The 15,249-nt window shown below is 42.0% G+C and overlaps 1 protein-coding gene across 2 annotated transcripts in view; it reads left to right on the top strand.

Moving 5' to 3' along the window:
• The window catches only part of SLC24A2 (solute carrier family 24 (sodium/potassium/calcium exchanger), member 2), a 245,873-nt gene that overhangs the window by 170,337 nt on the left and 60,287 nt on the right, over positions 1–15,249 (top strand). The window contains exon 5 of one of the 2 annotated variants that reach the window (XM_012721350.1): positions 5,729–5,779. The exons of the other annotated variant lie outside the window; for it this stretch is intronic. Coding sequence (XP_012576804.1) covers positions 5,729–5,779 — 51 coding nt within the window. The remainder of the gene's footprint in view (positions 1–5,728; positions 5,780–15,249) is intronic. 2 annotated transcript variants of the gene reach the window in all.

Here is a 15,249-nt window from a genome sequence, read left to right as displayed (position 1 = left end):
TCTTGTCCGTAATTGATAGAAGAGATGGAGCCTTGGCGGGGATCACCCGGTTCATACTTAGTCCAGCCAAGCTTTCAATTAGCTGCCTTGTCTGTCTCACTGGAAACATTCTTAACCTCAGTAGTGATTTTAAATACCAACAGTGGAGAAGTTTTGTCCTCACTGCCTGCCTCCCTGACGAAAGCAAGTCCAGGCAAGTTCAACAAGCTAAAGCATTTTAAACTCAGTCATCTGGAAGGGGTACATTTGCATAATTTATTTAGGAAATGTAAGGAGCGTGCCTGATATGAGAAAAGCACTGTTCTAGACTCTGAGGATGCCTAGGTAGACATCCGCCTCTGCCATGTGGGCAGCCTAGTCGAAGGGACAAGTTTATGTGCAGATGTTGGGAGGGAACATGCTCACAGCCCCTGATGGAACATGGGTGATGCTTTGCAGTCCTGTTCATGTGGTCATGGTCCATGACCTGACATTCTCCACAGAACTGAGAGTAGAAGAGCAGGACTGAATAAATGATTTCTTTTAAATACTATCCTTGACAAAAGAGAATCATTTTTTTATTCAACAGCAAATATTTATTTAAAAACTCCTTAAGTAGTGTTGCATTTGTTTTAGCAAATCTAAAACAGCAGGTTCTCTAAATGCTATGCCCCATGTCCCATGAGTTCTTCACTCATGTTTGCTTTCTTTTTTTACTTATTTTTATATTTTACACCATTGTTCATTTTTGTACAAGTTTGATTTCTCCTTTCAGGTATAATCCCCATAAAATTATCACCAACAAGGCACTCATGAACTCTTTTTTTTTTTAAGATTGATTATTTATGCATACAAGAGCTGGGGTCCAGTCCAGAGGTGCGGGGTGGGGGTGTGGTGGTGGGGTAAGGGTACTCACCAGTGACAGAGTGGGGAGCAGAACAGGAAGATGGACTGAAGTAACACTGCTGAGGGAAACGGTGGGCGAGACAGGAGGAAACGGTGTCACACCATGTGGTTCAGCTCCCTGGCGGGGGATCAAACTCTTGCTGCAGTGGCTGCTGATAGCTCCCTAGTGCTAAGACTTAACCCCTTGCACCACCAGGGAGGCCCCCACCATAATCTCTTGAAGAAGAGGTTAAAAAGCCATCCTTCACTCATCTTGAGGGTGCTTTATTGGTGAAGTCGCTCATTATTGATTGTTTCCTGGGTGTCATTATCTCATCTACTCTGTACCACAGTTTTCTACGACTGACACAATTAAGCTCCTTTGCAGTGGAGAACATCAAGGCTCAGAAAGGTGAACAATTTGCTCAAAGTCACACAACTAATAAATGGCAGTTCTTGGGTTCACACTCCTACCCTTGGCTCCAAAGTCCATGTTCTTAACTTCCGTACCTACTGAAAATGATCCTTCCATGGGCATGAAGTAATCTAGTCTTCACACACACTGCTTTAATAGGTAAAAGGTAGCCTTTAACAGGCTACCTATGGATAGTTTCCTTTTAACAGGAAACTATCCATATTGAGAAATCCCTCACTTTTAGGTAGTCACCATTACCAAAAATAAAGCAGTTCTTTGATTTAAAAAAAAAATAAACAATGTAATCGTATTTTTCCAACACTTAAGTGACAAATGCTTGTTTTCATTGATTCCCCTACCTTTATTTTTCCTTCTAAGAAAATGAACTCAGCACAGAAACTTCCATTGATTTTCTGTTTTATGCACCTGAATTTTGAGACCTGAAATGTGAGAAATAATTTTCTTGATGCTTCTTTCTGGGGAGATTTGCTAAAAAGGGAGTTGAGAATTCCAGAAAGCCAGCGGCCTCAAAAGTAAAATGAAAAAGTAGGTGTTGGAAGAAGAGGCCCTTCATAAGAAAGGGAGAAATTAGAAGCCCAAAATCTCGTATTCACAGATTCTTTGAGATCGTAAACTTGACCCTCCCTTCGACCTGTCAATAGAAATGTTGCTAACAGGACTTGATGGAAGTTGAGGCAAAATGAGCTATCAACCCCTCCAAGAGTTCTAGTTGCTGAGGCAGCAGATGACACAGAGCAAATGTGGTCACCCCAAAGTGCAGAGTCGTGATGGGCTTATAGCTGGGCTCAAACCAAGCACTGTGACCTGGAATTTTTTCTGAGGCTATGTTGGCATCTCAGAGAAACATTACAGAAAAGACCAGAGGTGGGATCCTTGATGGCATTCCCTGGTGATTCATCCCTCTTCCCATCCGGCTGCACTTTGCTCAGTTGACATGTCATTGCTGGATAGTGTTAAACAACACGCACTTGAACTCCCTCACTCCCTCCTTCCTATGCCAAAGAAATTCCACTTGGACGACACACAGTTTGAGTCCTCACCCAATGATGCTGACCAAGTCTTGGTTATTCTCCAGGGGATGTGTTCACTAGAGGCCATGTCCCCATGCAGGTGAGTTTCATTTATGCCTCTGGCACCCTCTCAGGCCACAGTGGCCAAGGCTACTTACCCTCAGGTGTCCCTGGGCTGCAGGACACCAGCAAGGTGCGTGATGTGCTCTGGCTTACATGTGTGTGTTGCGTTTGTCTTCCTGTCATGTCATATTCTTCTTTCTGCATCTTCTGAAGCCCAGCTTAGGGAATAAAGCAGCTGACTCTCAGAGATACCTGCCCCAGATGCTGAGCTAACCACCTTACAGCATTGGAGTACAGAGTTTACTGTTTCACTGTCTGTGCCATCAGTATTAAAAACTATACCTTAGTGGGCCCTCCCTGGTGGCGCAGCAGGTTAAAGCACAGCACTGAAAAGTTAAAGCCACTCTGTCTCTGGTGAATCCTCTCACCTCGCTGCATCTCTGGCCTGTACCCCAGTTCTGCATACATAAATAAATAAATATTAAAAAAAAAAAAACTATACCTTAGTGTCTCCCTGGTGGTGCAGGGGTTAAAGTCTCACCACTTTTGTGTTATCACCAGTCACTATGTCCTGAGTTCAATCCCCAGCGAGGGAGCTAAACCACATGGCACAGCAGACCTCTCCTGTCTCCCCCCATTGCTCCCCTCAGCGGTGTATTATAGCACATCTGCCTATTCTGCTCCCCACTCTGTCTCCAGTGGACCCTCACCCACCACACCCCTGGCCTGCACCCCAGCTCTTGTATGCATAATAAAAATAAATCTTTAGGCCCTCCCTGGTGGCGCAGCGGGTTGAAGCACAGCACTGAGAGGCTGAGACCACTTCCGCATGAGTTTGATTCCCACCTGCCCTGGAGGTGACCACATGGCGTGGCAGACCTCTCCTGACCTGTCTGCTGCTCCCCTCAGCAGTGTACTTCGTCAATCTGCCTGTTCTGCTCCCCGCTCTGTCTCTGGTGAAGTCTTTCGCCACCCCTGAGTCTCTGGCCTGTACCCCAGTTCTGTATGCACAAATAAATAAATCTTTAAAAAATAATAATAATAATAAATCTTTAATTAAAGAAAATACTATACCCTAGCAGGCAGATTTCTTTTGGTTAGCCATCACAAACATGGTTCCCCTCATGTCATCAGGAAGATAGTGTTCCCTCCCCCTCCTCCCTCTCTCTGCTTTTAAGTTGCCACAGCATCTATTATTATTCAGCTTTAGCTGCTCTATTCCTTCTCTTCCACCATCTTTAATTTGTGTGTTCTGTCCAGTTTCTGTCCCTCTGTCCCTTTCATTATCCATGGAAGCAGCTAAAAAGCAGCCTAGACATGCCACAGTGGCAAGAATGTGTGAGCTGTGGCAGACATGAATAGTTCCAATTCCGTATGTGAAAGAAGGAATAATTAAGGAACACGATTTTATTTCTCTATACCTGTTTCCACAAAAGATCAGGAAAACAATAGTCACATCTCCACAAAAGATCAGGAAAAGAATAGTCACATCTGCCACTGGCAGATGTTTGACAATTGGGAATTATATGTGCAAACAAGTGTGTACACACAGTGAGCTTGCTAAAAAGACATCCATAAAAATGTAATGGAGTGTCTTCACTGCATAGAATATGGTTTTACCCAACTTTGCAAACATAGAGCCGCCCGTGTTCCAATTGTTCAGTAAATAATAGAATGCCAGCTGATTTTTCTACTGTCTTACCCCAGGTAAGAAATAGATGCTACAAAGAATTAGTTGCCGAATATAATTCATCAGCATACTGCAAGATCATACACATACACAAATGCATGTATTATGTGTGTGAAAAGATCATGAAGAGTATTTGTTATAAAGGTATTTCAGTTGTTTAAGAATTCTAACTTGTGCAATGGCACATATATGAGACTACTGTTCTTAAAATACCAGAAAAAAAATTATTTTCCACTAAAGGTAATCCTTGGAAGTCATACAATAATTTTCTCCTTACACAAAATTCAAATTTCTTATTGAAGCACTTGCATCCTTTGTCAAATATATAACAAAATCCAGAGCAGTCAGGGTTTTGCACAGAGCGTAACAATGGGGTGATTTTTCTCCTCAAGTCACAATTTTCTATTAGTTGTGTTTAAATAGCCTTGGATAAAATTTTAGGTATCTGGAAAGCGAATAGATTGAGAATATATTATAAATATAAAACAGAAGAGTAGTGTTTTTCAAGCTAGAGCTTTCATCTAGCACTGAAAACCCATCAATTACAAGTTGATTCGTGTGTGACTTTCCAGTGACTGCCCGTGTTAATGGGCTCTGGAAGCATTCTGCAGGATCCCAGGGATCTCTCTTGAGTCTAATTAATTTCTGAAAGTTTATTGGGAGAGTATTGTTAATTACCAGGAAAAAAATATTTTTAGCATCCTCAATATACTGCTTAAAACAAGCTGGAATTCTCATCTAAACAAGAATAAAAGTTCCTATTTTAGAAGTGAAGTAAGAACAACAGAAATGATGCATTCCCACCTCTCCTCTCACTCAACCGAGCTGCCACTCTCACCAGCTGACTCAGAACAGCCGCTTCCTGCCAGTAGTTTCCATTCCAGCTGCATCCTAGAGTGATCTGCATAAGGGGCGGTGGGGTGGAGGGGTTGCTGCTGAGCACCCTGGTCCTCTGCCTTCTACACAGCAGCAGTGGCTGCCTCGATCTCAGCTCTGCAGCTACTCTGTCACCTGCCAGCACCAGGCAGTCTCCCCTGGAATTGTGTCTCCTTATTCCTCCCAGAGAAAGCTGCACCTTTCGCAACTCCTCCAAGCATGCTGCACCCATGGTATTCTAATTAAAAGATAAGAAGTGAAAGAGAAGTTTGGACTTGGTTCATTTCATTTCTGGTGTTTCCAGGTAGCCTTCCTTCTTCTCTAGGAAAGTGGTTCTGTTGGAGAAGAGCTGTGGAATGAACTGGAACTGCAGCTCCGTGGCAAGGAATCCCACTGTACAAGTCTCCCTGAGTCCTGGTGCTGTCCTTGGTCAGCCCTTTCTCTGGAGTGTCACCTCTATGGAAAAAAAAAAATCATAGGGCTAGGCTAGACCTGGCGAGAGGTTATCTTTGCCAAGTATTCTGTTTCGTCAGATGTTAAAATAATGATGTCCTATTCTGTAATGCAGGGCACATCCTCCCCCAGTGGAATAATATATTTTAAGTGATTTCTGCAAATGGGCCGTGAAAGCTGTCTGCCACATGGCCCATGTTTGCACATCTCTATATAGTTACGATTGTGGAATTTGACAGTATAACTCTGAATCTGATTAATTAAGAATGTGTAAAAACAAAGTTCTTGCATTACAGCTCGTTCCTTATCTTTGTGTCTTTTACTGTGATGTTGTAGAACTTGGATCATATGGAAAACTAAAATATTATGACACAATGACTGAAGAAGGTAAGAATGATTTTAGAATTGTATGCATTGGCTTTTTTTTTTTTTTTTCATTTTCGGTGTCTGTTGCTTGCCCATTTTTTTTTTCTTCTTCTTTGCATGACTTCAGTGACATGGTGTGATTTATTATTATTTCTGCATTTTTTTGTCTAGTTTTTGCCATCGTGTTTATTTGGAATTGGAGACGTGCAGTACCATGGGTAATCATGTTATTCCATCCAGACGCTCCAAACCATCTCAGTTGTGTAACATACTCCAAGAAATGGTGTCAGTAACACAAACACAAGCACAGATCTACTGTGACAGCATAATTTCTTCCACATGTTCAAACAACATTTAAAAACATACAACCAGCAATCTTCTTTAAATTTGTCCTTAGCTTTGGGGGGAAGGGTGTACATTCTGGTGATATTCTGATTTGTACAAAGGAATGATGCCGCTACTAGATCCGTACCAGCTAGCGGCCTACTTGTAATGCAAAGGGCTGCAGACTCATGCCCTCAGCTCCCACAGTCTCTGTGGGCTCATCCAAAGGCATTATTTTGAGATGTTGAGTCATCCAATCCAGCCAGTAGGAGTGTATATATTGGGGTCTACACTCAGATTGGGAAGATCACTTTAACCATTTCTCCTGAGCAAATGAAGTCTGGCAGATATTTATTTTAAAATATATTTACTAATGAATTCCAGACATTGTCCCAGAGAATAACCTTGCCCCATCAGAACGACTTCTCTGAAATAAGTTCACTGTAGAACAACAATTTGAAAAGCGTGGTTCTTGTAAGGAACCAAGTTGTCCTATGGCCCTATCCCCCACCTCATCCCACACCTGTCCCCACCCTCTTCATAATAAATAACACTTCTAAACGATGAAAATATCTGGAATTTTTACATGATTTTTAACCATCTTTGACAAGAAACCTAAAGGTATCCTAGAAGGGGAATCAGTTACCTTTATCCTTCAGCATGAGAGAAACTTCCAAATGTGTTGCCTATCTTGTTTGCGGCTTCCAGTATTTCTAAGTTGCCTTAGCTTACCAAAGCTCTCCCAGTTGCTTTGCATGCAAGAAGTGGAACATCTGAGAGTCCTTGGTAAGAGGAAGCCCCTTCTCAGCCCACTCTGGCTTCTGCACAGCACTGGAGCCTCTCTCTGCTGCTACCCCTGGGCCTTCTGTTAACGCTGTGATTTTTCCTGAAGCAGCAAACCATGACTAGGATCTCACAATGTGCCCAGGTGCAGCCCAGAGGCTTGTCAGCAACCTGAGGGAAGGCAGGTTCTTGGTCCGTGAGAAGTCTAGGAGAAATAAGGGTTCTACCAGCCCAGGGTAAAAAGAGCAAGTGACACCTTAAAGCAGGGCACCTGTCCCAGCTGTTACTTCTATTCCATGTCTTCTGACCACTTCAACTTTCACTGGTGATTGGCTTTGAGAAGCCAAAGCTTTAGGGGACTCACAGCTTCATAATTTGACCCCAGCATCTCCATAGCTCCCAGCTTTGTTTTCATGGCTGAGATGGTGGGTTTGTTAGCTTCTACCTGAGCTGCCTTGGTCCTTTACTCTTTTCCCATCCTGAACTAACTTCCTATTGCCAGGGAGCTTCTGCCTTCCTGCTGCCTCACTTGCCACATTTTTTCCTTACTCTATTCCTTTCTGTCCTCTTCTTACATCCACCTAAGCAAATGTGGCTGTTGAAGCATTCCCTTTCTCTTCCCCTCCTACACCAGACAACTTAAGACCACATGAAGATGCAAAATGTCAATTCCAATCTGATGCTACCACTTGTGCTGTCCAGGCAAGACAACAAATTAAAATAATGTCTGCAACAAGATCCATGAATGGATCACCTTGGACATTGCTTACTCTTCTTTTGACTTTCCCAGTCCTTCATGCATATCCCTTTGTGCCCCATACTTAGATGAAACCTCACCCCCATTCCAGTGACAGCTAATAACAATTAAACATATTTTCGCCACTGGGAATTTTGCAGCAAGCTGGGGAAAAAAGAAAGCAAGATTGATTTCATAGTGACATAAGTAAGAGTTTCTAAGTTAAGTCAGCTTCTTTACTGCGTAACTTGTTGGGGCCTCCCTTAGACCACTAAGCACCAAACCATATAGTCCTTGGATGGCCAGTGCAGCAGTTCCCAGACTTCTGCCTCAGGGAACCCTGTCTTCCACACAGCCACTTACAGGACGATTAACCTAGCACTCATCAGCTGGAATAGGAATCTCTAAAAGATTTTTTAAATCTTCAGAACACATAGCAAGGCTTCTCAGGAATCATGCAAAAGCTACTTTGAAATAGGAGGCCTCCATCTAGCTATCTCAGATCACACCCTGTGGCAGCTGCCTCCTTTGGCAAGCCAGCCCTGGTTTAAGCCTATTTCTGTGAATGCACTGAGAAGATTCACAACCAGTGCAGTAATCTGGCACAAGCCATGAATAACTTCTTCAGACTCCAGGTCTTCTACCCTCTCATTAAAAAATACTAATGATGATTCATGTCACATCCATGTTGTACAACTTAAAGAAGTGTAATAAAGACAAAGCTGTTGCAGTGATAGCTGTGGACTAGCTGGCCTTCAGGAAACACCGCCCTGTAGTGAAGCTCTCCTTTTCACTATTTTAGAAACGTGACTAGCCCTTGAGCTAGTCCCATTATTGTCATTTCCCGTGTGACTAGTCATTAATTGTAACTCTTCCCAGGGAATTCTCTGAGTGTTGTGTGAGGTCAGCTACTTGCATGAAGCCTGGTTTGTTTCCACTAAAGTGAATCAGTGGAAAGATTGATTATATATGCCACCCCACATCCTAGGAAGAATTGAGTGATGACTTCCTAAACATAGATTATTTTCCTGTACATGTTCAGCTCATTATTGTACAGCGCTTCAATGTAGCAGTCACTCTGCTGGGGCTTTAGGGAAGCACAAGATTAAAAGGGGGACGGACTGTTTGCCTCTAAGGAACTCTATAGACCGGAGGGGGAAATAAAACAAGAGTATTCCCTGAAAAGAAAGTGGTAGGTATCATCAGTGCTTATGAGACAGGTCAGATAAAAAGGAGAGATTGCTTTAAGCTGGGGAGAAGATTCTGTGGAGAAAGTGATCTCTGAACTGGGCCCACAAGGAGCAGAGACAATGGAGAGTTTGGGGATGAGGAATGGTTAAGTGCAGACCTTCCAGGCTGAGAAAGGTATGAAAAAATAGGGCGCACCATCCTTTACCTGATGCTCTGCTGAGGAGTGTGACAGGTTTAATGGAGACCAGATCATGGAAAGTTTGAACCACTGACTAAAGACAAAGGCACCACAGAGTAAGCAACAAAGAGCTTTTGATTAAAATATGAATCCTCTAGTTGAGTACTTTACCATAAAAAGTTTATTTTTATTGAGGTCAAGTTGGTTTACAACACTATGATAAGAGTTATGAAAGTTTATTTTAATAGAATAGTTTACTCTCAGACATGAAAAGAAATCATGACATTTTGGCAAAATATGGCCTTAGCCTCAGAGTCCTTTTCCTCCCATCCTTCAGGAGCCTGTAAGCCAAATCCGGAGCCGCTTCCTGGGCTATACCCAGTCTACCTCCTCCCGCTCCTGAAGCCAATAAGAATTTTCCTCTCTGATTCGTTCTCTAGCACATTCATCTGACACCATTCAGTAAGCAACAGAGAGTAGACTGGTCCAGGGCCTGTGAAGTTTAAATGTGACCCCCCCTCCCCAAAGAATTCACACTCTAGTAGGGAGCCCAGACAGAGATGAGCAGAGTGACAGGGAAACCTGGGGTGCTGAGGAGCCCCATGGAAGGCGTCTCACTCAACCTTGGAGAATGAAGGCAGGTTTCTCAGAAGCTGCAGCATCTCCATTGACTCGTTCCTGCTCCCCAAGATGACAACTATCTTATCACCCATTTGCTAATAATATGTTTGCTTATAATAACTTGGCACCTGCTTTGTTGGAGACATTAGACCAGACCTGACAGGTCAGTAAGCTTTCCTACTCCCCAGGACTATATTTCCTTCAGTAACACAATCAATGACCCTGGAAGTCATTTTTGTGGTGACTTCAGGTCCCCCTACATGGACAGCCAACCCTCCATCCCTCGTGGTATGAGGCTGTATATTCTTGAAAAAGAAAACCTCCAGTTTTGACTTAAAGTTAATGAGCCATTATTTATTTCTTGTCTATAGATATCCAAATTTTCTACCTTTCACTGCCTGGGAAATCCTCCATAAATTGAACTTGATTTCTTTACTAAAATTACTCTGAGTGAAAATGCAGAAAGTTATTTCAAAAGACAACAAGTTTGTATAATGGAACAGATGGATTAAAATAAGATGTCATTCCACCAGTGGCAGGATACAGCACTACTAAATTTTGTTCTTTGCAGACACATATTCAGACATACAGTAGAAAGACAGACAGAAGTTCTGACTAATATCTTGCAAAGAAGCAATGTGTGGGAGAGCTGCCTGCTTTCTATTGGCCTGAACTACTCATTGCTATTTAACAAAAACCATTTCCAGAGCAATAATTTCACCACTATTTAAAAACTCCTCATTTGTATAGGAGGAAAAAAATGGGAAAATAAGAGTTCTTGTGCTATCAACGGCAAAAATAATAACCACTTTTATTTTAACAAGATCATGATAATGTTTCGCAACAACCAATAGAATGAATATAGCCTTACATGAAGCATGGAGTCCTAAATTAGGTATGTGGCTGAGTTTTGAAAGTCCTCCATTATTTCAAAGAAATAAAAGCACCTTAAGGTCACAAGTCTAGCCAGTCCTTCGATGTTCTTAGCTGCAATGAAGCAGTCCAGTTCTTTTTCAAAGATAACTTGAACCTTGCGTACTCCAATCAGTATTTTTCATTTCCCAAGATGTATCCTCGAAAAGTATAATACTAAACAGGCCACAGTATTACCTGTGGCCTTCACACTGGATTTTAATCCTTGCTTGAATAAATAAGACTGTGTCATTTACACAGATTTACCAAGCAGCATAGGTTCAATGTTTATTATATGGAATAGAAAATCCAGATTTGGGCCCTCACTAGTGGCACAGCAGATTAAAGCACAGCATTATGAAGCTACCCGCAGCCACTATAGCACAAGTTCGATCCCCCACCAGGGAGCTAACCCACATGGTGCAGCAGACCTCTCCTCTCTTGCCCGCTGCTCCCCTCAACAGTGTATTTCAGTAGATCCACCTGTTCTGCTCCCCACTCTGTTTCTGGTGAATCCTCTCACCCCCCCCCAAACCTCTGGTCACACCTGGGCCCCAATTCTTACAAAGAAAGAAAGAAAGAAAATCCAGATTTACAATGGCTTAAGTCAAATGAAAGTTTATTTCTCTCTCAAAGAAAATAAAGTCCAAACTAAAAGCTGTCCAAAGGCAAGCTGGACATGGCCTGGATGGAAGCACACAATAATCCAAGGTCCAGGCTCCATCCTTCTTCTGCCCCACCATCCTAGGATGGGACTTTCAAATTCAAGGGCACTCCATGGCCCAAGATGACTTCTACTAGAGCTCCAGTATCATCCATATTCCAGAAAGAGGAAGAGCCAAAGTGATTTTTCCCCAACTGTTTTATGTCCTTAAGGAGCCATCCCCTTAGAGCCCTCTGAGCAAAATCTCCCCCAAACCAGTTCCATGGCTATACCTTGTTTCAAGGAAGCGTGAAAATGCAGTTTGTTAAACTGGTTGACTTGCTAACCCCTGTAATGTAGGTGTGATTTCACTCCTAAATGAAAAGAGGATATTTGATAGACAACTTAAATCTCCACAATTGAGAAATATCACCTTTGTGCAATTGTATGCTGATGGGGAAGACTTCAAACAGAGCAAGCTATATGGGAGATTGAAAGCCAGTGTGAAGTTGGAGTTGGCTGTGAGACATTCAAATAGAGATGGGGAGAAAGTAATGACGGTGGAGTCTAGAGCCCAGGAGAAAGGTCAGGGCTACTTGGATGTAAACTTGAGAGTTATAAATTATAAATGTTGTTTAAATCTTACTGAATAAGAAAAACTAGCAAATAAGACCTCTCCTGCCCACCTGTGACTATGCAAGTGCCTCTTTTTTCTTTCTCTTCTTTTTGATAAATCTGTCCTTTTAAAACGTAAAAGAGAGAAAAAAGAAAAGAAAAAAAACCTAGCTAGTCAATCGGAAAGAGGAGGCCAAAGGTTGAACCTAGGAACTTTAAAGTTTAAAGTCTAGGAAGAAGGCGGTGATATAACAAAGGTGTCAGAGAACTAGGAGAGAATAGTGTCTCCACAGCCAAGTGAAGAGGGCAGGGAAAAAGCAAGTACTATCAATGAATTGACTGATAAGATCAAAGAATTGTTGTAGCAGAAAGACAAAAACTGATACAGTGAGGTACTTCAAGTCGGGAATTTGGGAGCGGTGCATTTATTGCTGGCAACCCCATCTAGGATATAACTGCAGGATTCAGTAGGTGACAAAAGCTGAAGGAGAGAGCTGTTGGAGGTGAGTAGGTTAGAGTGGTGAGGAAAGGCTGCAGTCTCATCAATGGGAAGTTATCAAGGATTGTGATGGGAGTGATAAGATGAGCCAGATTCTGGTACCTTCAAAAATAGAGGGAGGATGACTTTAAAGTTAGTTGCAGTGGAGGTGGCAGAGCTTATTGGCTGTGCTTCAGAGAAGGGGTGAGAAAGCTTCAGAAGTGATGAGGAAGGAGGCTGGAAGGTGGGTGCCTTTAGAGAGACACACAGCTGCTTCTGTGAATGGCTACTAGAGAAAGTAACCTTGGGAAACAGTCAAGTCTTGGCACAAAAGGGCAAAGAGAATATTTAGAGAAGAGATTGAGGACATAGATTAGGGGTAGGAAATGGAGTCAGTTTAGAGGTTTTCAGAGCCACGTGAAGATGAGGTCTGGGTGGTGATGGATGACCCAGAGGCTCAGCCCATGCAAACAAGGGCATCACATGAAATAAGAACGACCTACAATACTTTAGAAGTCCTTAACAAAAACTTCTTTCTTGGAGCAGTTTGCAGTGATAAGGTTGGAATCCTGTTAAGTCCAGCTAGGGCTGGAGTAGATTAGGAAGAAGATAAACTTGCATATGTTCAGACAGAGAGTTCAGTGCAGCACAAAGATGCAATAGCAAGCCTGAGAAACAGGGAGAATCCCCTTCTGTGGAGAAGCATAGGAAGCTTCCATAGGAAGACTGTTCAGATAATGAACACCTTGGTAGCCCTTCCAGTCCCAAATCCAAGATTCTGTCCTGTGCCCTTTATTGCATTGGCAGACGCTGGTTTGCATTCTGCTTTTAAGATTAAACCTTCTGGAAACATGTTCTTGCCTTTTGGTTATGCTGCCACCAAGATTGTGTTGGGTAGCTTCCTGGGCCAGTATCTGAAATGAAAGTCTTGATATTATTGGATCCAGTTCACAACCAAATTCTTTATTAATGTGGTTAAATATAGCAAATAGTGCATTGGGTTTTTCCTGCAGAATAGACCTTTCCAAGAATAAAAATTGTGTTCCTTTCTTGTTATACATCTAAACTCTTAGCACAGTAGACATTTTTAATAACATTAAATTTTTACTGTTCCTTTCTATTATAAAAAAGCATGTGCATACATAGGTTAAAAAGCAAACACTACATAGGAAGAGACATCCAGTTTTCACTCCAGTTTACTTAGAGTAAACCATTTTTATCAGCTTTTAACATATTCTTTTTTTTCTACACTGACACAAGCTATGCAACTTCTGTCAACCGACAAATTCCGGATGGAAGGGAAACGCTCTGAAAAATCAGAATTTCCATTGCTAACTTATGTTACGACCGCCCTTTTTTGTATAATCATAATATCCAAAATATTCTGAACAACCATCAGTTTGCAACTGGATTGCCTTACCTTCATAAATTGGCCTGGGCAAAGTATGAGCGGCCCCAGGGCAGGAAATTCCTTTGTCAGGAGACAAAAGGCAAGCTCCAGGAGGGATAAGACCCCTCTTCCCCTCAGCATCAAGACTCAAGTGAAGCTTCCTTGGTCTTTTGAAACAAAAAAACAAATCTCAGATAAAACTCCCAGGGCATAAGATCTCATGGACAATTTCCTAACATTATTGACACAGGTTTTGCTTAATGCATAACTATGTGACTTCCTCTTAATTTACCCTTCACTTAACCAATCTCTAACTACTCTCTGCTAGTCTTAATTAACCTTTTCCTAAAACAAATACTAGTTACTTTCTGCTAACTTTAAGTTAGCCATTAGCTTTTCTTTAGACAATCACTGATGACTCTGCTAACACAATTTATTCCTTCCCTAGGACCCCTAAATCCTTTGCTAATAGCTCATCCTTTCCCAGACCCCTTATTCTTTAAACATCCATATATATGAAAGTTATCGCAAAGACTATAGCCTAGTATGCCATAAAGTGTCAGGAAGAGGATACACTGTTCCCCTCTTCCTTTAGAACTTTTATGCTGATTTCTTATTAACTTACCTGATGTATTATTGTAACTACTTGCTAAACAGTTAAATAAAAACCTGCCAAAAAGATGGACAGGAAGACTTGCACACAACTCTGACTCCCGTGTCTTCCGCTAACCTGCTCTCCTTTCCCCCTTCTTGAAATCTCCACTCGCCAATGCCACTCCCACATTAAGACCCTGCCTGCCTATTCTGCCCTCCAGCAGCCTGTGATTGGGGCCGGTCCCCAACACTACACATTGTTCTACATCTGGATTTTGTTCAGGAATATATGTTGGGAATACTTCCCTATCAACACTTTTAGACATTCCTCACTCTTTTTAGCAGCTGCATAGTATTCCATGTGTGGTCTTTCATGGTGGGCTCAATCAGTTAATTGTTGGTTAGCATTTAGGATATTTGGTTTATTTATCTAATTACAACAGCGACACCATATGCGCATCTTCTTGGCCCATATAGTAGGCATTAGTAGAAGATATACACATAGAAAATAAATTCCTAGACATAGACAAGCCAGAACAAAAAAAATACACATTTCAGATTTTGAAAAACATCACCAAATTGCCCTCAAATGAAATGGGATCAACTTATGGTAACCCTTAACAGTGAATAAACAACTCCTTTGAAACAGATTCAGATTGACTTCAGTAGCAAGCAGATAAGCCATTAAAATGCCATATAAACCTTCTTATTTCCTCAGTTTAGAAACCTGAATTTTTACCAACGTTGAGATAAAGCCAGGGTTCAATTATGATCAAAGTCTGCATCCTCCCTAAGTTAATACAGGCTAGTCCTCTTACAGTGACTATTCACTTTCTGCCACTGCATGTGCCCTTCTGGCCACAAAACCATGGATATCCCTGCAGAGTCTGAGAAGCACACAGCAAGTTAACTTTCTAGCCTTCAACTGCCAAAGCAGGGAGACTCTAATGTGCACAGACACCATTTCCAATACCATGTTCTGTTTCATTCATTCAATGGTTTAACTCATTCAGTCCAACTTTCCAT

Source organism: Condylura cristata, unplaced genomic scaffold (genome assembly GCF_000260355.1).
Source record: "Condylura cristata isolate star-nosed mole 26May11 unplaced genomic scaffold, ConCri1.0 scaffold00006, whole genome shotgun sequence".
NCBI lineage: Eukaryota > Metazoa > Chordata > Mammalia > Eulipotyphla > Talpidae > Condylura > Condylura cristata.
This window is presented reverse-complemented; position numbering and strand designations above follow the sequence as displayed.